We start from the raw sequence: 26,266 nt of genomic DNA, 5'->3' as shown, positions 1-26,266 counted from the left end.
AACATGTGCCTGGTACCAATCTTGTAGTTGCTGTCATGGAGGAGGAGCATGCCAAGGCAAGCCAGCAGGTTCAGGGGTATGCAGAATTAGGGTGACCAGACAGAAAGTGTGAAAAATCAGGACAGCGGGTGGGGGGTAATAGGATCCTGTATAAGAAAAAGACTCAAAAATCAGGATTGTTCCTATAAAATCGGGACATCTGGTCACGCTAGGTGGAATATTAGTGGGCAGGAAGAGGTGTCCAGAGAACCTTCTATTGCAATGATTGGCTCCCCCTGTGGTGGGAGCACTTCAAGAATTGGCAAAGGATCAATGGGATGCAAGTGACTGCACTGTGCTGTCCACAACAGAAACCTTGGCTGTAATTTGACTAATAAAGTTGCAGTCTGGCTAAAACCCATGCCACATATCCTTGCCTTCTTCCACGTAGGAAGCACACCAATAAACCACTCTTTTCTAATCCATTTCCGTGTTGTATCTCTAGTTTAGCACTGAACCAGTTTGTGCCTTTAGGATATAAGCAAGTCATTGCCCTATGCGTCAATTTCCATCTGTATAATTACGATGACAGTATTTCCCAGATCAAGGGATGTAAAGTGCTATATAAGACCTAAGGATTTTTATTACATACACTATGTGCACATTTATACAACACAATCAGTACATTGAAGTCTTTAAATATACTAGAATTTTTTTTTAAAGTATTAATTTGTGTTTAATCAGCTGAAATTTTACATCACTGCCCATCCCTTTCCAAAATAATAAATCTTTTACGTTTTCATACTAATGAGGGAGATCTTCTTTCCACTGAAATAAGGAGGAGTGGGGGGTGGGAGAGCATACCACAATCAAATTAACAGGCTGTTCATAGTGGCTAAGTGTTTAGGAAGCTGAACTGTTTATTACCTTGTGCGTCAACAATAGGGCAGTTGAGACGAAAATCTCCAAGAGGGTTTGTGAGTCTGGGCTTGTTTTTCCCCCAAATAAAAACTTGATATTCAGACTGATAGCCACAGAGTGTGATACATCAAGTTAAAAAGAGAGCAGTAGTTCCATACAGGTGCACATCTTCCAGCCCTGAAACTGCACCCTAAATCTTCCTTTCTGCTGTGAAATATAAGGAGCTATGCTCTTCAGCTTGCATGGCATGAATCCTCTGCACAGGCTTCCACAATCCTACCTTTCCCTCCTCAAGCAGCAGCACTGTATTGACTGATTCTGCTGCATTAAGGGTTTTCCATACCTGGAAGAACAGGAGGCCATAATTTGGTCCTGTAATAGGATCTTTTATTATATGATCCACAAAATATATATGCTATACATGCATATTGAAGGTTACATAGAAAAGTGCATTCAAATGCAAGAAAAATTTTAATTTTCATGAATTCTTGAAAGGTGCATTGGATAAATTTACCAACCAATAAAGACTGGCAACTAGGCTAAAATAGTTTCAGATAGGATGGTTTATTATATTCATAAATAATGTAAGGCTCCAAAATCCTACAGTAATTGACAATGTAGGTAAATAAATTTCAACATAGTTACCGAGTTTTACTGGAGCAACAGTAGTTCCTTTTCATTATATTGCACTTGCTGAATATTCACATTGATCATTGTTGCATGTATGCCTTACAATAAGGTCTTTCACGGCAGAATGAAAAAAAATGGTCAGAGCTAAGGTTGCTGTGGAAACTTGATCTCTGAATTTCCTGATTTTTGTGCAATTAAAGCCTCATCCTTACTGTCACTTTAACATACTTTGTGGCTTTAAAAAAATCTGTATAAATGTCCTTTTTATAATGCATTTCAATAAATATTTTGTCAGAAGATACATTTGCATTTATTTTAATGACTGGTCCTCAAAAAGAGCGTTTCTCCAAACTTTCTACAACACTTTTTGACTTAGGGGACCCAAGAATAATCATGAGGAATTTCAACTCAAAAGGCAGTAATTCAGGAAAGTCATAAGCCACTAAGAATGACATACATTAGAAATGGGAGATCCATCCTTTATACCATCTTATGCCAACACAGATTTATTTTGCACAGCATATTCTTAAATGTTTTGCTTCAACCATGACTAATAAAAACAACTAATGATTAAGTGAATTCTGGCGAGGGAAAAAAATGAAGTGTTGCAAAGCCTGATGTGGACAGGACAGAACACTGAAAGGATTCCAAGTGGGCAAACATCAAATGAAGGATTATCCTTATTTGTGGAGAATCCATTGCAGCAAGAAATTGAACCAGAGACCTTCACATCCAGAAGCAGAAGGGCTACATATTGAACTAAATGAGAATCTTCTTTTTCTGTCACAGTAGTCCTATGGCTATGATTAATAATATGGTGCACAAAAGATACATGTTTCAAAGACTTCTCTTTGAGGGCCCCAGTCCAAGTATTAACCAGGCCAAGCTTTGCTTAGCTTTGCAGGCCAGATCAGATGAGGCCTATTCAAACCTTATCGGTTCTTAAAAACAGCCAGCAAATGTCTTGTCAACCACAACATCCTGTAGCACTTATAATTTGAGTCATCCCAGAAATCACAGTGAAAGATAGCTTAATTATTGCAAAATTTAATCCTCAGATGCACACCTAAATAAATTAGTTTGTTAATTTATAAAATGTTAAAACTGATAATTTATTATCTGAAAATTTGAAAGAGCTATTGTCAAGCAGAATTCATTCTGAGTCAAAGGGGAAAACTCTTTATAAATGAATGAATGAAACTTGTATGAGGCCAAGAAATATCCACAGATCTGAAAAACTGTCAGTTCCAAACTACCCCTTTGACTCTTGTGAAATCAGCTAGAATTGTTAGGAGAATAATTGCAAAAACAAGCATCTGCCTTAGGAACATTTGGAATGTCATACTTTGGTGCACACTTAAGTCAGAGAAAAGCTATACATTGTGAGTGGTCAGCACCAGATTTTCAAACATTCACATCTTTTTATTTCTAAACACATTTTTTAAAACAAGCACAAATTTGCATTTCTCATTCAGAGGGGACAAGGTTTAAAGCAAAGCCGTTTCTTTGCTACCTGAGCATGAAAAGAGATTCTGAAAAAAATTTCAACTGATTCGCACAGTTTACTCAGAACTGAAATACTACTGACAGGCTTTTATTAAAAAAAAATGTATAAACCCCCTTTTAGGGTGAAACCAAGTATGAGAAATTTAAATACAACAAATATTTTGAGAAATGTAAGTGAATGAAAATAAAGGTTTGATACATGTGTGCCATTTCCACTTTTATTGTATTGCTACAGTTATGTGAGTCCTTTCAAGCAAAGATGCTCAGAAGATGATTGTGCAACTGAGAGAACTCAAAAAGTAATATTTGATATTTAACTGTGCCATAGGATCTACCTGTCAAGAGTTCAACTGGACTCAACCACACGATATAAAACAGAATCATACTTGTGAAATCTGCAGTCTCAGAAAGCAGAAACAGAAAGTCTAATAACAAATGGTAATAAAGCACGTGGAACATTATCAGCTGACAGATTCCAGTTCTTCAGCTTTCAATTTACAGTATGTACAAAAACTTTGAAACTAAAAATATGAAGCAAAATGACCCAGATAAATAAAGCCTGGATACCTACTAGATACCAAATCCTCCCTTCAGTTTAGTTAAAAAAAAAAATCTACTTCACTGTAAATATTATATAATAAATATTAAAAAAACAACAACAAAGTAATGTGTTGAAGATGCCATTGTCAAATAAGTCACAGCATGCTCCAAGTATATCTTAGACATACACCAGCAGAGATCAAGTACAAGACACCAGGGCCAAATTATCCACTAGTTTAAACAGGCTGCTTATTCTATTGACTTCAGTTAAGTAATACCCACTTTTGACAAAGGTGAATTTGGCCGACCGTATTTACACAAACGGAAGGATCTTCATATTCATGATCTCATCCATCAACTTATCTGCTCTAATTCCTCTGCTCCCCCTCCCAATATCCACTACTCTCTTCATCTTCTTCCTACCCCTATCTTCCAGCCTTATTCATGCTGTTCCCTTCTCTTGAAGCAGCGTCTCAGATTTCATCCACCAAGAGCCTTCTCTTCCCATCCAAATATCACTTTAAACTTATTTCTACCAGGAATCCTTGTAAGCTTATTGTCCATTTCAATCATCCCTCCTTACCATCCTTAACCTAATGTGTGGTCCCCAGTTTTTGCCTAGTCTTTCTATGGGTCTGATCTGTATTTCCTTAAGAAAAACATCCTTTGAAGTCAGTTAGAGTTTTGTCTCAGTAAGGAAAAAGTAGTGCACATCAAATCTCTTCACTTCAAGCTCTTCAGGGCCCAGAAAGCAACTTAATCTATATTCTGTGAAGCAGCACTACGCAAAAAGGACAGATCTTGCAAACCCACCTGAGGGGTTTGCGGAATCCAGCTCTAACCGATTATTAAAACAAAACACAGCTTTTTTTTTTCTTTTTTTTTTTTACACTTTCATCTATATAATCCAAAACGAGCTGACACGCCTTCATGAGAGCTCTGAATTCTTTAATAAACAAACATTTCTTAATGTTAGGAATTATTTCTTTCAGGAACACAAATTAGCATGTTTGCATTTCCAATGCATTATAGAACACTATATAGCAAATATCTATTTCTCAAACTGAGCAGCTTTTCAAAGATCTACTCATGTTTGTGTATGCAAATATATACATAAATACACTGACAAATGTATTTAGAGAGACAGAGACAGATTTTAGCAGACAGTGTGTTTATTCCTACAAGGCAGACAACATATAAATGTTTTCAGATCTATCCCTTGTGAACATAACAATAAATCTGGGATTTTCTAAATCAGATGAAAGAGAGGGGGACCAGAAATAATCTAAAAAAAAACTTAGGGCGTGGCTACATTGGCACTTTACAGCGCTGCAACTTTCGTGCTCAGGGGTGTGAAAAAACACCCGAGCGCTGCAAGATGCAGCGCTGTAAAGCGTCAGTGTAATCAGGGCAGCAGCGCTGGGAGCACGGCTCCCAGCACTGCACGCTACACTCGTAAAGGATGTGGTTTACTTGCAGCGCTGGAAGAGCGCTCTCCCAGCACTGCCGCTCTGACCACACTCACACTTCAAAGCGCTGCCCCGGCAGCGCTTTGAAATTTCTAGTGTAGCCAAGGCCTTAGTTTGCATATCACAAACTTTTAGAAATTAGACTTGTAACTTCAAATTCACTTATAAAAACACTAAGCTTCTTGCATTCCCAATAATTATGTATTCTTAGACTCTTTTTAAAACTACTCCAGAAACTAAGCATAATTTGAGTTTACTTTTCTTTATTGACAGAGGGGAAAGAGTATGTGTTTGTGGGAGGAGCACTCAAGCTGCTGTCAATTCTCCAGGTTGCAATTATGTTTTAAATGCAGTTTAAATGTGGGTCTGACTTCTCAAGGCTGACAGTAACAATCAAAAGAACTAAAAGGAGATGCCTATATTTCTGCCCCTCTGCTATTAATTTCTATTTCTCTCTCTCTGCAACGCTTTTGGGGAATACTGTTTGTATCAAAGATGCTAAATCAAATATTATGTATTTCTCTTTGTTAAAAACCTGTCAGTAAACACTTCTTCTTCCAACCTCAACTTCTTCCCCCCTACCAATACTAAGGCTTGCTCCTCTCAAATAAAACAAAACAGATGGAAACTTCAAACGAAGTGAACAAAAGAGATTTTTTGTTCCCTCTTTTCTAGAAGATAAGAGGATAAAATCGTGGTAGCTGGAAGAAGAAAAGATTTTGTGTTCCATCCTGCAACATTTACTCAAGCATAGTGACTTCAATGGGACACGTGAGTAAGGACTATTCATGGGAGCTAGGGCTGCAAGTCTCTAGTAGGTAATCTAGTCCACCCCCCTAACACTATCAAATTATTTCCCTTAGTATGTGTACACTGGGGCTTTGGATAAAATTGGAGTTAATCATTTTATTTATAAAGAAGCACCCAACACACTCCCTGCCATTGCTCTGGTTAGAGAGAGGGGGAGCTTGTGTGCCACACATTTAAAATCAACTTTAAATATTGTTATAAAACTATATGAATTTGTCATTTAAAGCATCATCTTCAGAGTCACTATGTTCAAACAGAAGTAGCTACACAACTTAACTCCTGTTCTCCTTAAACTCGGAAGTCACACAGACTTCAATGGTTCTACTGGTGTGAGTAAGGCAAAAAGGATTTAAGGAAAAGTTGCTACACAATTAGGGCCTAATTCTGGGAGGGACCTGGCCTCTTCATAGTTAATTCTTGTTCCAACTCTCTACCCAGTAACTCATTATTCCTCTCTATATTGCCTGTTCCAATCACCGAGGGCCCCAACCACTACTCAACCACCATCCTAGCCTCTCCCTTGATCCAGCCTCCACTCATCATCCCTTGCTCCCAGACCAACCTTTCCCCTTCAACACTTGCCTCAGCCTCCCTTAGAATATCTGTGCCCAGGTCCCCTTCACCTCCAGCACCTGCCCCCTCTAGTTTTCAGCTCATCTCAGCTCCCTCAACCACACCGGTCCTCACTCCCTGAGCTCTTCCTCTAGCTCCCTGAGCCCCTCCTCCAGTCATGTCCCACTCCAGGGCTGAACCTCACCCTAGCCACCAAAGGGCAGTAAACTCTTCCTTGGCCTCCATCAGCAGCTTCTCCCCAACCTCACAATGTAGGGGGTGACCCCAGCCTCCTTGTCCCCACTCGCTATTGTGGGCATGAAGGCCCCTTTAGCCCCTGCCTGGGGTCGTGTGAACCCCCCATGTAGATGAACCCTTTCAGCTCCCCCCACCCCCGTCACTCTGGGAATAAACCCACCTGATCCCGCCCCCCATTGAGCAATGAAGCACTTCACCCTCCAAACTAGGGATTAACCCCATTAGACTCCCCCCAAGTCTCCCCACTGGGGGATGAAGCCCCCTTACATCTCACCAACTGGGGGCTAACCCCCCCAAACCCCTCCTGTACCCAGCCCCCCATGAGGGGTTAGACCCCCCCAGGCTCCGCACAGGGGGATGAAGCCCCCTCACACCCTACCCCGGGGGGTTAGACGCCCCGTACCCAGCCCCTGCGGGGAGGTGAATCCCCCCAGACCTCCACTTATAGGGGGGCTCACACCCCCAGTTTGGGGTTGAACCCCTTCTCCCCAGCCCCCCTCAGGGGAGTGAAGCCCCCTCCCCCGGGGGGGGTCAGAGCACCCCTCCCCCATCAACCCCTTTATTTACCGCCATCATCAGCACGCGCGAGCTGTCACCGAGCGCGAGACACCCCAACCGGGGCGGGCTCCGCCCCCTCCCCGCCCATTGGCCGCCAGCCCCGCCCGCCCCCCGACCCCATTGGTCGGAAAGCACGCCACACATTCCATCCTCCCCGCCCTTCGCTAGCGCCGTACGCCCCATTCACTGACACCACTTACGCCATGTCCGCAAGGCTCTCGTGAGCGGCCCTGCGGGGTTCTTCGGCGCGTTACGCCCGTGACCGAGCACAGCGGAAACTTTCCTTTATTTTATGCCATTTACGCTGCCCAGACCGCGAACTTTTTACTAGTGTACGTGAATTGCGCAGACTGCCGATGAATTCCCCGCGGCTTTACGCTGCTTGCGTTGCTCGAGATTTCGAACGCGGGACTAGCTTACGGCGCTTGCGTAGCCGGCCGGGGCAGGCTCCTCAGTGGCTTAGGGCAATTGCGCTGCGGAATGGGAGGGGGAAGAAGGGCGGAGGGGCGGGGACTCCATAGCCCCACCCCGGGACGGTGACGTAGCCGGGCTTTGTGAATCGCAGTCTGAAGTTTGGTTGAGTCACACGAGGGTAAATAAGGATGTTTCAGAGACAAAGAAACTCTTAAAGGGGCAGGAGCGCCTTGTGTGGCGCCCCCCCACGCTCAGAGGGGCCCAGGCTGCAGGGAGCTGAGCTCCCCTCCTCCTCATTGCAGCCACACAGAGTCCAAGCTAGGGCCATGGCCACATCAGGCTTTCCAGCCTGTAGGGGCCATGTCCCGCATCACCATTGCACGGGGCCTCTGCTATGGGGCCACTTCTGGCACCACTAGTGCATGGGGCCACCTCTGGCACCACCATTGCATAGGGACACTACCACAGGGCCACCTCTGGCACCACTGGTGCACAGGGACACTGCCATGGGACCAGTCCAGGTGGTGCTGAGTGCACAGGGCCACATCAGGCACCATCATTGCATGGGGACACTGCAATGTCCAGGCCATGTCAGGCAGGGCCATTGCTACGGGACACATCTGGCCTCATCATTGCATGGGAACATTGCCATGGGACCACATAATCCGCTGCCACACCACACAGGCCACGTGACGCACCACCGCTGCCTAGGTCACTGCCATGGGGCACAGAAGCTGTGTAGTACAATGCAGTGGCGAGTGAGAGAGGGACATTTTCTATCATTAGCACCTACCGAGGTAGTCTCAGCCTTGAAGAAGGCAGAACACTCCAATAAATCCAGACTGTCCTGGCACAATGGATTCCAGAAAATCACAGAGCACTTCACAAACACACATAAAAATCAAAGGAGAAGTCATCTAAATTGCCTTTGCAAATTAATGGCCAAGGAGCACTGAGCCTTTGTCTACTAACAACCACCCTTTCCTCATTAAAATCTCTCCTTAAAACTTACTTCTTCCAGGAATCTTTCAAACTTTCTTCATACCATCACCTTTGGCCCACCTCTGGTCTATTTTAGGCCCTGGTCCTAAACAGAGATCCATGCTGGTACCTGGGCTTCAATGGGATTTTCCCCATAGAGTGCACCCTTAGACTGTCAACTCCCGCAGCCAAATTCAGTCTTGGTGTAATTCCTTTAACATCAAAAAAAGTTAAACCAAGGGTTACTTTGACCCTTTATATACTTACTCACTTTGTAAAGCGCCGCACCAACGTGCAGGCACTGTATAAGTATGGAGAATAATGGTACGTAGTAAGAACATAAGAACAGCCATACTGGATCAGACCAAAGGTCCATCTAGCTCAGGTTTCAGAGTGTCTCAACATCTTGTCGTCTGACAGTGGCCAATGGCAGGTGCCACAGAGGGAATGAACAGAACAGGTAATCATCAAGTGATCCATTCCCTATCGCCCATTCCCAGCTTCTGGCAAAGAGAGGCTAGGGATACCATCCCTGCCTATCCTGGGTAATAGCCATTGATGCATCTGTCCTCCATGAATGTATCTAGTTCTTTTTTGAACCGTTATAGTCTTGGCCTTCACAATATCCTCTCGCAAGGAGCTCCACAGGTTGACTGTGCATTTTGGGAAGAAATACCTCCTTTTGTTTTAAGCCTGCTGCCTATTAATTTCATGATTTTATAGACCTCTGTCATATCCCCCGCTTAGTCGTCTCCTTTCCAAACTGAAAAGTTCCAGTCTTATTAATCTCTCTTCATATGGAAGCCATTGCATACCCCTTATCATTTTTGTTGTCCTCTTCTAAACCTTTTCCAATTCCAATATATTTTGTTTGAGATGGGGTGACCACATCTACACGCAATATTCCAGATGTGGCCATACCATGGATTTATATAGAGGCAATGTTTTATCATCTATCCCTTTCTTAAGGATTCCCAACATTCAGTTAGCTTTTTTGACTGCCAATGCACATTGAGTGGATGTTTTCAGAGAACTATCCATGATCACTCCAAGATCTCTCTCAAGTGGTAACAGCTAATTTAGACCCTATCATTATATGTGTAACTGGGATTATATTTTCCAATGTGCATTATTTTACATTTATCCACATTTAATTTCATCTGCCATTTTATTGCCCAGTCACCCAGCTTTGAGATATCCTTGTGTAGCTCTTCACAGTCTGTCTGGGACTTAACTGTCTTGAGTAGTTTTGTAGCAGTAGGAATAGTCTCAGTGTGCTGTTGGCTCCCTCTCTGAAGCCATTATTGAGTCAGGAGACAGATTTGGTTCCTGTCTCTGCCACTGAATTGCAATGTGACCCCAAGTAAAGTCATTTAAACACTCTATGCTTCAGTTTCCTCAGTGGTAAAAGCAGGATAATAATACATACCTCCACTCAAAAAAGCACTGAAGTCTGCAGCTGATCATTGTTACGTAGAGCCCAATCCTGCTCCCCCTGAAATCAGTGGCAAAGACTCCCAATGACTTCCAGAGGAGAAGAGGCAAGCCCCAAGTTGGTGCCCAGGAGAGTCTCCCTCTCAAAAATGCTGCAAAGTTGCAGGGAAATCTAACCTCCCAGGCCCTGTACTGACAGGCAAAAATGGTGCAGTTTTCAACTGTGTAGGCTCAATAACGTTAACATAACATGACCAAAAACTTAACACTCAGTTAGAGGCAGACTACCGCTGTTTGAAGCCAAGTCAACTGGCCCTAGTACAGCCTTGCTGGGAGGGGCAGAAGGGATAATAAATTTTCCCCGTCAAAACAGGGGTCCCAGAGAGGAAAAGAAATGCCTTTTGCATGAAGCAGTCAGTCAATCCCCTACTTTAGAGAAGGCAGTCACATCAATGGATGCCTTTACTAAGAGATAATAGGCCTAGATCCTATCCTTACACCCATGCAACCCTACTGATGTCACTGGAGTGAGCAGAATTTAGCCCAAGGGGTTCAGGGTTGTGACTGCAGAACAGTAACCAGCCTTAAGAAGAGAACAAACACCAGTGAGATCCAGCACACACATTATACTCTTTAAAGACATGTGACTTTGGTTACAAAAGGCATCTGAGATACCAAAACCCTTTTTGGATTAAGAGAGGCATTTGCAATATTTGATGTGCCTAATCTTCCAGTCACAATTCGACAGCCTTTTTTTAAATTAAAAGAAAAAAAAAAAGCAGGATTGAGAAGATGATCTGTCCAAAGAGCAGAATTTTTTGGTTAAAGATCCTAGCCACACACAGAGTAACAATGAGCTAAGGGCTGCACTCTGCAAACTTTACTCACAAGACTCCCCTGAAGTCAGTGAGAGAGTCAGGCTTTAGTCTTGAAGGTGGCAATTTTACAACAAAAAACTTCAAAAACAGACTCTAAAGACAGACTGCTAAACTTGAATTAATATGCAAATTAGATACAATTAACTTAGATTTGTACAAAGACTGGGAATGGTTGGGCCATTACACAAACTGAATCTATTTCCCTATGTTAAGTATCTTCACACTTTCTATGGGTCATCTCGATTATCACTTCAAAAGTTTTTTTCTCCTGCTGATGATAGCTCATCTCAACGGATTGGCCTCTTACAGTTGGTATGGCTACTCCCACCTTTTCATGTTCTCTGTATGTATAAATATCTTCTTCCTGTATGTTCCAGTCTATGCATCCGACGAAGTCGGCTGTAGTCCATGAAAGCTTATGCCCAAATAAATTTGTTAGTCTCTAAGGTGCCACAAGTGCTCCTTTTCTTTTTGAGGATTTAGTGAGTAACATGCCTTTGAGTTGCAAGACCAGACCCCAAACTATCTTCCCAGGCTTCCAATATGCTCAAATTGCTAATTTATTTAAACACGGTTTGTTGCAAATCATTTAAGCAGGGCTTACGAGCCCCCACTGCCATGTTATTTAATGTATTCAGAGTTAAATAATAATTAAAAAATGCCCATACAACAAGCTCTAGGTGCTGTAACAATTAGTTACACTTACAGGCATAAATGATGTCCCCACTTCAGCAAGAAAACGAAACAAACACAAACAAAACCCTCATATATAAATAATAAATCAATCAACTCCATCAACCAGTAAATCAAAGCAACAAAACAGCTTGTCTCTCTCTCCAATCCTCCAGAAACACATCTTCAACCTTCTTCCCCAGACCCTGTCGAATTACAGCTTGCCTGGAAGATCAGGTTTATTTAGATCCAAGACTTCTGTTTCAGTTTACTTTTTAGATACAGGGCTGCAGTGCAAGTTCCGTCTATGGGCTGGAGATGTACAACACGTTTTTTAAAGCCATGCACTGGTCCTGCAGGTTACTTGCTCAAACTGGTGTGACGTTAAGGACTGACAACCCTGCAAAGCCTCTGGGCATGGAACTCCCACTGACCTCAATGGGAGTTCAGCAGGAGGAGTGGCTGTAGGGCGAGGATAGTTCTGCTCATTTGAAAGACGCAGAATTCTGAAATTAAGCGGAGAAGATCCTTGCCTAGCAGCTATTTACTTGGGAAGTTCCTTGGGAGGGAAGGCCTTTCAGGGGAAGCAACACAAAAGTCTTGCAGCTGCAGAACCGAGGTAAACAGCCAGGCTGCTATCTATTTAGCAAACAACACAAACCACAGAAAAATATAAAGAGGAGAGAGGAAATTTACATTCCCCAGGCAGGCAGCTCCTCAGTGTTTAGAGCCAAAGGCACAGATGGCTTAAAGGAAAGGAATTTCCCTAGCTTTCCATTCAAATAAGTAAATCATTGCTGTATGATATTCAACCCCTGCAGGAAATCTACAATCTGCCGCTTGCAAACCCTTACTCACCTTAATAGTCCGACTGAAATCAATGGGACTTCACAGGTGAATAGAGATTTAAAGCAAAGAGACCTCTCAGTTTTATCAGTTCCCTTTCTAACCATGAGATAGGGTGGCAGATACTTTGTTTCAACAGATGAGAAGAATCCTTCAGGAAGGCCAGACTCCATTTGTATCGTTTGAGAGCCAGAAGGTTTTAATCCACCCATCAGCAATCAAAGATGATGGCAAGTTAAGAACATAACCACAAGGGGACAGCAAAGAATTGAGAGAGATTTTTGGTCACAAAAGGAAATTATTTTCCATTGAGGGTGTAAAGCCCCTCAACAAAATCAAAGATAAACATAGCTAAGAAATAACTTCTGCACTAGAGAAAAATTAAAGAAATTTGTTACCACACACACAGAACCCTTGGCTGGATAAAAAGACTCCACATCCGTATATGAAAATAAGCCTTTTTTTAATTATTATTAAAGTGGTACCAAAATGTTTCCATACGAATATCCCCAAAACCCACATTCACCAGCCTACCGCTACGGAAAATGAGGGACAATAAAACCCTGCCTGTATGTGCACATAGCTGGGTTTTCTACTTTATCCTTCTGCAGAAGAACATTTACCATCAGAAATCAAGCATTGCTGTTGCACTGAGACACACCAGCGCCAATGGGCTAACCACTGAATAAGGGATGAAACACACTCTATATTTTAGACCAAGTTTGGAGGTAGGAAAAATTGATTCTACCCCTGCTATATGGAGATGAATGGTACTGAGCAAAGGGCTGGGATTCCTTATCCATGAGGACAATCAGAAAAAAGAGGATATTGTCACTTTAAAAAGAAAGTCTCCTGGAATCTTCTTCATCTGATCCCAGCTACAGGCACCTGCTGCTGTTTGCGGATCTTGTTGAACAGTTCCATGTACTGAGCCATTGTGTCACCTGGGCTGTAGATGCTGTCGTGCTTGTTGCCAAACACGGATGGGATTCCAGGAGTGTGATTCCCCATGAAGCTTTGCATGAACTCCATGAGCAGGTTCCAGCAGTCGTTGGCTACCACACATGGGCAGTATTCCACCTGGCAACAGAAACAGGAGCACTGAAGCCTGGAGCAGAGGATGGTAACCACAGAGGAGACAATTAACTTTGAACTCTGATACAGAACGCGTCAATCCTTTGGAGACAAAGGGATATACAATCCTTCTCATATATGCAAACTAAAAGGAGATGTTTAATTTTTTTCCTCCTTCACTTATTTGATAAGCAATGAGCCAGCACCCTAGAAAACATTCAAGGAACTCACCTGAATTTTTACTTACAAAAGCAATGGGGACCAGGGAAGTAAAAGGTTATCAGAAAGCTGCACATGCATCATCATTAAGTGACCTAAGTACTCTGGGGCTAGATGGCACAGCAAGAGGTTAATGCACTAGCCATTCACCTCTGCAGACCTTGGTTCAAATGCCACTTTGCCCAGGAGGGACTTGGGTCAGGAATAACAAGGATGTTGCGTGTCAGAAATGAGGTGGATTGTTAGATTGTGTGCTTGTGTAAAAAAGAATCAGACAGGTAGCCGTGGAAATGTGCTCAGAACCAGCTACCAACGTCTTCACTGTCACAGGTGTTCTATTTGCTTATTTAAAAAAAAAAAAAAAAAGGCAAAACCATCCCTGCAAGCTGACAAGAATGATAAACTGCAAATGAACTGCAAATGGGGATCTGATATTTATATCCTCTTATGAATGCTGATGAACCTCAGGATTCAGCAAACCCAGCTTGCCTTACTCAACAAGGGTGAGGGTGTTTATAAGCAGGATTAAGATGATACATGTTTTTAATTAAACAAATTTTCCAAAGCACAAGACAGGCGGCTCAGATTGGGTCCCAAACTCGAGTCTGGTATAAAGCAAGCTTCTGCTAAACCTAAGATCAATAGAAAGGCTGGTATCATTATGGCAACTGTGTTTATTCTACTGAAATATAATAATGCTATTACTTGATCTCTGTTTCTATTGACTAGGAATGTTGAAACACATGTTTAAAGATGTCCAATGAGATGATCAATCAAATATTTGTAAAACAGGACTTAAAAGTGTTTAGAAAGAGAGACAAAAATCTGGCTCCCCTTTTCCATTGTGTCCAAAACAAAACTACTCCTCTTCACTTTCAGAGGTGCTTCCTAGCTTAGCACAGTCCCACCTATCCTCTCATACACATTACTGAGCCTTCAACATATGCCTCTGCTCTGCTAATGATGCCAGTTGTTTTTACCCATTAGTCTTATTTTTCCCTCAAACACCTTTGCACCTTTTCCCATGTCATCTCATACACACTGGAATATCTCCCCTTTAAGGTCGGCAAAGCCAGGGCATCGTCCCTCAAACTCACCTCTGTCATGATGCCTACAAAGTACTTGACCATATTTAGGCAGCTGGTGAGCTAGGACTGATGCTCGTGACTCTAATCGCAATACTCTCATTGCTAGACAGGAGGAGCACAAGGTCCTTCTGATCCTACAATTCTATGTTTCACTGAAGTCAATGACACTAGCCACCTCAAGGAACAAACAGCCTTACCTCCACAGATATTCCCCGGGCACTGGGCCCCATGGTAACAGTGCCAACCTTCACCAAGAAGTCACAGTACTGGTACCGTGTACCCCGGCTCTCTATCTTGTTTGCCTTGGCGTTTTGGAAAAAGCCTTTCAGTTTCACCATCAGGACGTCAAAGTTGGCATCTGCTATGAGGCAGGGGCCGTTTTCAAAGAGAGCGAAACAGCTGAGGGGATATTCAGAGTTATGCATCACGTACATCAGCTTGCCAGCCTGCCCTGGAACAAGAGCAATGGTATTTTAACTGTAGAAATGATGCTTCTTCCTTCTTATGTGCTTTCAAGAAGAAACATCTGTTAGAATCAACAAAGACAAGGACAAAAGAAACGCTATTTCAGGATTTCTGTATTCCTCATGAATGTTTAATATGGTTCTGGATGCTGCGTATTTGGGTTTGTTTTATGATCTAAAAACAAAACATAAAAAACCTCAGGCAGGTACATTAACATTTTTGCCATTCCAGAACACATCCTGATCTCTGTATTTCCTGTGCCTACTGAGATGTATGAGGCCAAAACTCAAATTTCTCAACATGTTTTGCACCAATTACTCAAGAGAGCCATCTGACTGCTAACTTTACTGCTGGGTTTCCATTTACCAATTCACCCACTGATACATACCTATGTCACCTTGGGAAATGGGATATTTTACTGGGGAAGAGAGGTGGGAACTGTCTACAGAACTGATGATACTTAAATGTCTAATAATGAGAGCGCATACTGGATGCCCTCCACTCTTTGTAACAAGAGAGCCCAACTTGAACAAATTCAATATTTGGAGCCAGGATTCCTTTAACATTCCATATGAACGGATCCAAACACTGACCCACCACGATGAATTCTCAGGAACTTTACTCCTTAGGGGCACCGTCAACTCAAAATTTAGGCACTGGGGAAAAACTAAGAATCCTTCCAACCCTTATACAAAACTGAACACAAATAGGAATTTATTTATTTTTTTGAAATCCCAGCAGAAACATTTTTCAGACCAATAACCCCTGCTCCTGCAGTACACACAACCCAAAACCAGTGGCGCTGAGACAGAAACTGACTAGAGACAAAAGCGACCTTGATTTACACTGCCCAAGATGAGAGAAGGGCAAAATGTAAATAAAGAGCATGAACAGGGATGAGTGCATTGGATTTCTAATATTCTTTCTGCTTTAACAATCTACGGGCCAGACTGCAAAAGAGCAGTTACACAAACAGCCCCAGTGAACTCAACCAGTAATTCCTCATGCACAAAAGAGGGTTCCAGTGGGGCTCGAAGGCATTATAAATGACCTAGGACTAGATTGTGACTTGCATTATACATCCCTTGCAGGGATGTTAGAGGAAATAAAGACTCCCCCTTGCCCATGCAGATCCTGGGTCTGGGCACCTGCTTACTGTACTTGTCCATCCCTGGAGCAGGTGTACAGGCGGATAGGTGGAGTCTAGTCTTAACTCTCATTCACTCGCCAGTGCAGCAGAGGGGGTGGGGAGATTACATAGTATGGTATCATACTTTGCGCTAGCACAAGCCAGCAGAAAATCACTACCACCAAGGCACCATCATAGAAACTGAGACACAGATGTGAGAGAGTCACAGTGACTCTGTGCACCCATGCTGAGTTCACTGAAGGCCATCTGAGTGCAGGGGTATGTCCATGCATGGCCAGTTGCTGATTGGGGCCTAACGTGCTTTCCGCATAACACATGCATTTGGAAAAAAAATATGCTGATGATTTAGGGAGCCGCTAAATGAGCATTCACACACACAGCTGTTGCTATTACATAGAGCCATACAGTTTAAGGCTAGAAGGGACCACCAAATCATCCTGTCTGACCGCCTGTATATCACAGGCCACCGCACCACCCAGCCACCCACACACCAAGCCCAACAACCAGAATTAGACTCTTAATGAGAGTCTAACGCAAGAAATGCCATACCATGTAGCCTTTACTTAGCTGTGAAAGGACATTCTTTTTTAAAGTTGTTACATAGGAAAAATACCCCAAACTATATTTTTCATCACCGTTGATTCATTAGCCAATGGGGCACGCCATCAGCAGAATGTTGTTTTGGGTATTCAAGGAAAAGTGGACGCTTTATAACTGGTTCGCATGGGGCTTTAGAAGGAAGAGCTATGATACTGTGCAGCTGCCTATATAAAGAACTAGCCCTTTGGTAGATTTCTGCAGACATCACAAAAAAAAAAATCAAAAAAAAAATCAAATGTCTGTTACTTTTCTTACATGCAAACAGCGTGGAAGTGATCAGCAAAATCCAACAGCAGGGCAAAGTTGCAAGAAATATCTTGAGCCAGAGTGCCTAGTGTTCACAGAGAACTCTGCATGGGCAACAGTGAAGCCATGCACATTCCCAGACAGAAAGACTGAGGCACAAGCTCTCTGCTGACTTCTAGAGACACTTATAGCGAAGAAGTGAGGTTTTTTACCCACGAAACCTCATGCCCAAATAAATCTGTTAGTCTTTAAGGTGCAACCGGACTCTTTGTTGTTTTTATAGCGAAGCTGTAATGCAGGGGTAGGCAACCAATGGCAAGAGTGCCGAAGGCGGCATGCGAGCTGATTTTCAGTGGCACTCACACTGCCTGGGTCCTGGCCACCGGTCTGGGGGGCTCTGCATTTTAATTTAATTTTAAATGAAGCATCTTAAACATTTGAAAAACCTTATTTACTGTACATACAATAATAGTTTGTTTATATATTATAGACTCATAGAAAGAGACCTTCTAAAAATGTTAAAATGTATTACTGGCACCCGAAACCTGAAATCAGAGTGAATAAATGAAGACTCGGCACAGCACTTCTGAAAGGTTGCCGACCCCTGCTGTAACACCATGACAGCTGAAGGTGAGACTAGTTGCTTGAGTTACTTTTTTTTTAAGCACTCTGTAGTCCACATGCTCACTCAGATTGTCTTGAAAAAGTGCCATGGTACCAGGAACCAGGGGTAGGGGCTAGGAGTCTAAATCTGCAGTTGATTAAAAAGGGTGTCCTGAGATACAGCCCCACTTAAAAAGAGTCATGACACCATTCTATGGTCTCCCTCAGAAAACTGTCCTCCCGTACCACCGCTTCCTCAAACAAGGGAAATTCCCTACCTAAAATCCTTGTTAATAGTTAAGGTTGACCAGCATTTCCTTGTACCCTTGCAGAATGACAAGTGGAAGGACAGATTATTACTGTCTGTAACAGCAGGTTTGGGGCATCACTCAAAGAGGGCAATATGAAGGTTGCAGGATTGACGAGTACCGTAACTCTGTACTTGCTGGTTTTCAGCAGTTTAAGTACAGATGCACTCAGAAGGTACGAGGCATTGCAGGTCAGTCTTAACTTGGTGTTAAGGAAGCTTTTGGGGAGTGAATCATAATCTTTATCGATGCAACATCTTTCATCCAAAGATCACCAAGCGTTTTATTATCGGCAGTCAAGCCACCCAACCCCATGTGAGGTAGGTCAGTATTGTGACATATATTTTAAACACTGGGAGAATAGAATGCATGGATTTTGAGGACAGAATCCATGCATCTGGTCCCTATTTTACTTTTCTTCCCTACAGCTACCGCCAAGTTATTGCAGTAGTGACACTCTGAATAATTGGAGAAAAGAAGCGGGGGGCGGAGGGGGGGGTGGAAACATTAGTGGGATTGAGACTCAACCTCAGAGCTGGCATTAGATGTCCTTGTCAGAAAATAAGAGAGCAATTACTTCCCTGAACATTACTCAAGTTGAGTTCTACCAACCCCAGCGATCAGCCTTAACGATCGCCACAGGGCGCTTTGATCACTCCATGAAAGGAAGTGAAATGCAGACCTTGGTTGCCCATGGTGGAGGCAGCGGTGTGGTAGGTCTCACAGTCTACACAAAATGTTCCTTGTTTCTCTGCTCCCAGCAGCTCCAATTTCCTTGTTAGGATTTCAACTGTTTGCTGGACGCTCTTCCCCTCTGCCACAGGCATCTGAGACACACTGTCATAGAAGACAAGGAAGCAACAGAAAAGATTCGGTAATCGCATACATAGAGATATGATAACCAAGTCAGAATCAATTTCAACCAGTCAATGTATTTATAAAGTCTAGAATAGAGATTAGAAGCCAACATACAGGATAGTTATCTGATCTGTAGGGCACTTGCATACTTGACTCATTCACTTAAAGGCCAGAAGAGAGCATTGTGATAGTCGTCTGACCTCTTGACTAACACAGGGCAGGGAACCTCACCCCGTAATTTTTCTATCAAACCCATATACTTCTTTTTGAGCTATAGCATTGAGCTAAGACATCCAGCCATTAAAGCTGGAGTGGGCGAACTCTTTGGCCAGAGGGCCACATCTGGGAATAGAAATTGTATGTCAGGCCATGAATGCTCACAAAATGGGGGCTGGGGTGTGGGAGGGGCTGAGAACTCTGGTTGGGGGTGCAGACTCTAGGGTGGGACTGGGGATGAGGAGTTTGGGGTGTAGGAAGGTGCTCCGGGCTGGGATCAAGGGGTTTGGAGGGCAGGAGGGGGATCAGGGCAGGGGGATGGGGTGCAGGCTCAGGGGTGCAGGCTCTGGGCAACGCTTACCTCAAGCAGGTCCCAGAAGCAGTGGCATGTCCCTTCTCCGGGTCCTACACGGAGGTGCAGCCAGACGGCTCTGCACGTGGCCCCATCCCCAGAAACCGCCCCTGCAGCTCCATTGGTCGCAGTTCCCTGCCAAAGGGAGCTGCAGGGGCGGCACTTAGGGCAGAGGCAGCATGCGAAGCTGGGCCCCGTGGCAGCTCCTACACGTAGGAGCCGGAGGCAGGCCATGCCGCTGCTTCCAGGAGCTGCGTAGAGCGGCTCCTGACCTTGCTGGAGTGGGGCAAGCCCCAGATCCCACTCCCCACAGAGAGCTCAAGGGCCGTGTTAAAATGGCTGGCAGGCTAGATCCAGCCCACAGGCCATAGTTTGCCCACCCCTGCATTGAAGAGAGGGGTCAGAAGCAGGATTTGAACCCACAGCTCTACAGGGAAGCTGGAACACCCAGGAGAGGACAAGACAAAGCTTTGAATATGGCCTGTTAGACCACTCAGCCATCCCAACCCAGCTGTGACAGGCATTTAAGAAAACCCTAAGGCAGGTAGAGCAAGCATAACAGGCATTGGCACCATACTAAGTACCACTGCAATGGGTGCTGGCCAAGTGCCAGGACAGATGGGACACTGTAGAGATAAATTTTCCTTGTCACCCTATAAACATAAAATAAGCATCACACAAGGTTTTCGCTCTGTTACACTGGTAGCTCCAGATAGCCTGTGGTCAAACGTGTTCTTGATATCCTTAGAGCTCTCCTATTTCCCTCTTCAGCAGTATAAAGCCTTGATCTCCTGTTTTTAAATACATGACTTCCATGCCCTTAATGCCCATTGCAACATTTTCCCATTATGTTACATTACCAGCTGCAATATTGACATAGCTTGTTGAAGCCTACCGAGGAGAGGGAAGAGTATCTTCACAGGCAGGCTTGCTCACCTAGTGAGGAGGGCTTTAAACTAGGTTTGCTGAGGGACGGTGATCTAAGCCCTGAGATAAGTGGGATACCAGGAGGAAACACAAGGAGGAGGGTGCAACGGAGAGTGGGCTCCTGATTCATACTGAGAAAGCAGGGCAGTCAGCTAGTTATCGTAGGTGCCTGTACACGAACGCAAGCAGCCTGGGAAACAGGCAGGAAGAATCGGAAGTCCTGGCACAATCAAGGAATTATGATGTGATTGGAATAACAGAGACTTGGTGGGGTAGCTCGCATGACTGTCATGGATGGGTATAAACTGTTCAGGAAGGACAGGCAGGGCAGGAAAGGTGGAGGAGTTGCACTGTATGTAAGAGAGCGGTATGACTGCTCAGAGCTTCAGTATGAAACTGGAGAAAAGCCTGTGGAGAGACTTTGGGTTAAGTTTAGAAGCGAGAGCAAAAAGGGTGATGTCGTGATGGGCGCAGGGCTGGCTCCAGGATTTTTGCCGCCCCAAGTAACAAAAAGAAAAAAAAAAAAAAAAGCTGCAACTGTGATCTGCGGCACTCCCGCCGCCGGTACAGTCTTCAGCAGCAATTCGGTGGCTGGTCTTTCGCTCCCAGGAGTGAGGGACCCGCTGCCGAAGAGCCAGAGGTGCCGCCCCTCTCTGTTGGCCAGCCCACGCACTTGCTTGCTGGGCTGGTGCCTGGAACCAGCCCTGGATGGGCATGTGCTACAGACCACTGGACCAGGAGGATGAGGTAGACGAGGCTTTCTTTGGACAGTTAACTGAAGTTTCCAGAACACAGGCCCTGGTTCTTATGGGGGACTTCAATAACCCTGACATCTGCTGGGAGAGCAATACAGCAGTGCACAGACAATTCAGGAAGTTTTTAGCAAGTGTTGGGGACAACTTCTTGGTGCAAGTACTGGAGGAACCAACCAGGGGGCCGTTCTTCTCTTGACCTGCTGCTTACAAACAGGGAAGAATTGGTGGAGGAAGTAGAAGTGAGTGGCAACCTGAGGAGCAATGACCCTGAGATGGTTGAGTTCAGGATCCTCACAAAAAGGAAGAAAGGAGAGCAGCAAAATACGGACCCCGGACTTCAGAAACGCAGACTTTGACTGCCTTAGGGAACTGATGGGCAGGATCCCCTGGAAGGCTAATATGAGAGGGAAAGGAGTCCAGGAAAGCTGGCTGTATTTTAAACAAGCCTTATTGAGGGCACAGGAACAAACCATCCCGATGTGCAGAAACAACAACAAATATGGAAGTGAAATCTTCGGTGAGCTTAAACACAAAAAGGAAGCTTACAAGAAGTGGAAACTTGGACAGATGACTAGGGAGGAGTATAAAAATATTGCTTGAGCATGCAGGGGTGTAATCAGGAAGGCCAAAACACAACTGGAGTTGCAGCTAGCAAAGGATGTGAAGAGTAACAGAAGGGTTTCTACAGGTATGTTAGCACAAGAAAAAGGTCAGGGAAAGTGTAGGACCTTAATGAATGGGGAAGGCAACCTAGCGACAGATGATGTGGAAAAAGCTAATGTACTCAATGCCTTTTTTGCCTTTGTCTTCATGAACAAGGTTAGCTCCTAGACTGCTGCACTGGGCAACACAGTACGGGGAGGAGGTGAGCAACCCTTTGTGGTGAAAGAACAGATTAAGGACTATTTAGAAAAGTTGGATATGCACAAGTCATGGGTCCAGATCTAATGTATCTGAGGGTGCTGAGAGAATTGGCTGATGTAATTGCAGAGCCATTGGCCATTATCTTTGAAAACTTGTGGAGATCGGGAGAGGTCCTGGACAACTGGAAAAAGGCAAATGTAGTGCCCATATTTAAAAAAAGGGAAGATGAAGAACCTGGGGAACTACAAACCGGTCAACCTCACCTCAATCCCTGGAAAAATCATGAAGCCGGTTCGCAAGGAATCCATTTTGAAGCACTTGGAGGAGAGGAAGGTGATCAGGAAGAGTCAACATGATTCACCAAGGGGAAGTCATGCCTGACCAGCCTGATTGCCATCTATGATGAGATACCTGGCTCTGTGGATACGGGGAAAGCAGTGTACGTGATATATCTTGACTTTAGCAAAGCTTCTGATACGGTCTCCCACAGTATTCTTGCCAGCAAATTAAAAAAGTATGGATTGGATGAATGGACTATAAGGTGGATAGAAAGCTGGCTAGATTGTCGGGCTCAACGGGTAGTGATCAATGGCTCAATGTCTAGTTGGTAGATGGTATCAAGCAGAGTGCCTCAGGGGTCGTGCCCTGGGGCCAATTCTGATCAACATGTTTATTAATGATCTGGATAATGGGATGGATTGCACCCCCAGCAAGTTTGCAGATGACACTAAGCTGCGGGGAGAGGTACATATGCTGGAGGGTGGGGATAGGGTCCAGAGTGACCTAGACAAATTGGAGGACTGAGCCAAAAGAAATCTGATGAGGTTCAACAAGCACAAGTGCAGAGTCCTGCACTTAAGACAGAAGAATCCCATGCACTGCTACAAACTAGGGACCAAGTAGCTAATCAGCAGTTCTGCAGAAAAGGACCTGAGGATTACAGTGGACGAGAAGCTGGATATAAATCAGCAGTGTGCCCTTTTTGCCAAGAAGGCTAACAGCATATTGGGCTGCATTAGTAGGAGCACTGCCAGCAGATCGAGGGAAGTGATTATTCCCCTCTGTTCGGCACTGGCAAGGCCCCGTCTGGAGTACTGCGTCCAGTTTTGGGCCCCCCACTACAGAAAGGGTGTGGACAAATTGGAGAGAGTCCAGCAGAGGGCAACAAAAATGATTAGGAGGCTGGGGGAACTGGGTTTGTTTAGTTTGCAGAAGAGAAGAGAGGGGAGATTTGATAGCAGCTTTCAGCTACCTGAAGGGGGGTTCCAAAGAGGATGGAGCTCGGCTGTTCTCAGTGGTGGTAGATGACCGAACAAGGAGGAATGGTCTCAAGTTGCAGTGGGGGAGGTCTAGTTGGATATTGGGAAAAACTATTTCACTAGGAAGGTGGTGAAGCACTGGAATGGATTACCTAGGGAGGCGGTGGAATCTCCATCCTTAGAAGTTTTTACGGTCAGGCTTCACAAAATCCTGCCTGGGATGATTTAGTTGGCATTGGTCCTGCTTTGAGCAGGGATTAGACTAGATGACCTCCTGAGGTCCCTTCCAACCCTAATCTTCTATAATTCTATGATTACAAGCCCAACTAGATCCCTGACTGAACATAACCCAGCCAGCTCCCTCTTTCCATTCCCTGAGCAGCAGCATCTCTTCACACCACACACAGAATCTGTGGAACTCTTTGCCAGAGGATGTTATGAAGGTCAAGCTTCAAAAAAGAACTAGATAAATCGATACTGGATAAGTCCATCAATGGCTACTAGGCAGGATGGGCAGGGATGCAAAACCATGCTTTGAAGTGTCCCCAGCCTCGGCTTGCCAGAAGCTGGGAATGGGCAACAGGGGATGATCACTTGCCGATTACCTGTTCTGTTCATTCCCTCTGGGGCACCTGGCATTGGCCACTGTCGGAAGACAGGATACTCGGCTAGACAGACTATTGGTTTCATCCAGTATGGCCGCTCTTATGTTCCAAGCCCTCCTAAACAAGGATCCTGCCTCACCCGTATTCTTTTCTGCTGGGTGCCTTCTCCCATTATCCCCACCGGGCCTCACGTGACGATGACCAAGCGGGTGGTGCAGCAGCGTGCTGCTGGCTCGAACAGTAAGACAGCACCAGCAGCTCAAACACCAACGAGGAGCACAGGCTGAAGAAGCTGCCACGGTACACTCCCAGCAAGAATCAGTGCAGTCTGAATAGGCAGCCGTGAGATCATCCTGCAACAGAGCACCTCCAAAGGAAGTAACCTTTCAGGGCTCGGTGCAAGGAGCTCCCCCTCCAACCCACCCCACTGATGGAACCTAACCTGCTGTAACAGAGCTGCTCCTGGCAGACACCAATCTACAAACATCATGCAGTCACATTCATTGCAAGTAAATAAAAACCCAACCACGGGCATGCTTTTTAACCACGCAACACAGAAAGTCCTACCAGGTGACTCCCATGCTTCCTGAAGTCTTCACGTAGGGCTGGACTGGTCCCTACGGAGGAGGAGGCTCAGCTGGTACTATATAGTATTTCAAATATATTTGCAGCAAGGACTTGTATATGGATGTCTCTCTCTCCTGGGCAGAAAGCACATTTGCTAACCCAGCAGCCCCTCCCTGCCCTCTGTTATCCCAGTGAAAAGCAACAAGCAGGAAATGATGTCATCCAGAGGGGCGGATACGAGTCTCAGGCCAGGCCCCCTGCCTCTCTGTAGGTCTGTGCTACTTACAAGAAGAACAGGAGTAGTTGTGGCACCTTAGAGACTAACAAATTCATTTCAGCATGAGTTTTCGTGAGCTACAGCTCACTTCTTCGGATGCATCCAAAGAAGTGAGCTGAAGCTCAGGAAAGCTCATGCTGAAATAAATTTGTTAGTCTCCAGGGTGCCTCAAGTACTCCTGTTCCTTTTGCGGATACAGACTAAAAGGGCTGCTACTCTGAAACCCGTGCTACTTACCGCCTCCTGGACGCAGATCAGTTACCAAAGAATGTGACAGGTTTCAGAGTGGGAATAAAGACTGCTTGGCACGGGACTGCAGAACCAGGGGACACAGAAGAACAGGAGGAAAGAATTCTTGTGTCAGTGCTCCCCAGTGTCCCAGGAGGAAGTTGACAAAGGCTGAGGGAAACACCTTGCAAACTCCTTCATCATAAAGAAGGCAACATTTAGGAGGGGCAGCTCTTTTAAAGAATTATTAAGCCCCTTTGTTTACAGTTTAAACTGTTTTTTAACCGAATAAATCCTGGGTTTTACAAAAAGTAGTATTCATTTTTTTCTGATTTTCACCCTACCTTTGCGCCAATCAAATATATATATATATATAAGTTGTTTTATTAGGAAATACAATACATGGCATGAGATATACGTGTTGTGATAATACATTAGTCTGTGTGTATATGCAAAGCTGCCTGTTGAAGTTAGGCTATGTATTAGTCTGGAAGATACACACAATAAACAAACAAACAGGCACCCACGCAAGCTCTAAAGTGCGAGCGCATCTGAATGTACTGATGAATCTCGGTCCTACCAAGTACACATTTCAAGCTGTTAGCAGATAACCGTTTAAAGATCTGACACACATTAAACTAAAATGGTAAGAAAATCTGTCTTAGAATATGTTTCAGAACACAAGTAAGTATTCAAAAGTTTTAATAACAAAAAGGGGAGAAAAGGATGGTGTGGCCTCAGTATGAAATGTAAATATTTATAGTAAATTGTTTATTCAAATGAAAAGTTTTATTTGGGGATTAGAGAGCTATTGTTTTCTTAAACTCAGAGGTGGCATTGTGTTTTGAGTTCTGTTTTAGTTCTGCAGCAAACCACATTGAATTCCATTCATCAAAGCATTCATCTACTGAATATCTTTTCCTCATCCTTCTGTCCACCAAAATAAACCCAGATATTTACCCAGAAAAAATATTTTTTCCACTGCTTTTCACCTGTTTTTGTTGCTGTAGTAATAAACACTAATACATTCCTGAGAATAAATAAAATACAAACCAAAAAAAGAAAGTCCTTAAGAATTATTTAGCTAAATAACCAATATTCCCTGCCCCTCCACCAATTTCTTCCAGTCTAACGTATTTCAATGGAGTTAACAGGTG

General features: G+C 44.2%; 3 protein-coding genes across 14 annotated transcripts in view; 1 reads left to right on the top strand and 2 right to left on the bottom strand.

Moving 5' to 3' along the window:
• Positions 1 to 7,627, bottom strand: part of USP49 (ubiquitin specific peptidase 49) — a 66,344-nt gene extending 58,717 nt beyond the window's left edge. For 5 of the 9 annotated variants that reach the window (XM_075064894.1, XM_075064893.1, XM_075064899.1 and 2 more), the window contains exon 1: positions 7,233 to 7,288. The gene's annotated coding sequence lies outside the window, so the exon portion shown is untranslated. Of the gene's footprint in view, positions 1 to 7,232; positions 7,299 to 7,423 lie in introns of those variants that run through there. The other 4 variants (XM_075064895.1, XM_075064900.1, XM_075064896.1 and 1 more) reach the window with 3 other exon arrangements.
• Positions 1 to 26,266, top strand: part of TOMM6 (translocase of outer mitochondrial membrane 6) — a 466,247-nt gene that overhangs the window by 62,257 nt on the left and 377,724 nt on the right. The window lies entirely within an intron of this gene.
• MED20 (mediator complex subunit 20) lies at positions 11,473 to 24,834 on the bottom strand. 4 transcript variants are annotated; one of them, XM_032785844.2, is made up of 5 exons: positions 24,605 to 24,834; positions 24,229 to 24,390; positions 18,884 to 19,038; positions 15,027 to 15,280; positions 11,473 to 13,528 (listed from the first exon to the last, which is right to left on the bottom strand). In XM_032785844.2, the coding sequence occupies exons 3-5, from the start codon at positions 19,026 to 19,028 to the stop codon at positions 13,313 to 13,315; spliced, it is 615 nt and encodes a 204-aa protein (XP_032641735.1). In that variant the 5' UTR covers positions 19,029 to 19,038; positions 24,229 to 24,390; positions 24,605 to 24,834; the 3' UTR covers positions 11,473 to 13,312. The 4 variants fall into 4 exon arrangements, with proteins under 4 accessions (XP_032641735.1, XP_032641734.1, XP_032641736.1 ...); XM_032785843.2 differs by lacking the exon at positions 24,229 to 24,390 and having other exon boundaries at positions 24,605 to 24,833; XM_032785845.2 differs by lacking the exons at positions 24,229 to 24,390; positions 24,605 to 24,834 and adding an exon at positions 24,177 to 24,199.

Source organism: Chelonoidis abingdonii, chromosome 4, assembly GCF_003597395.2.
Source record: "Chelonoidis abingdonii isolate Lonesome George chromosome 4, CheloAbing_2.0, whole genome shotgun sequence".
Lineage (NCBI taxonomy): Eukaryota > Metazoa > Chordata > Testudines > Testudinidae > Chelonoidis > Chelonoidis abingdonii.
Note: the sequence above shows the minus strand (reverse complement) of the source record. Positions and strands in the feature narration are given on the sequence as shown.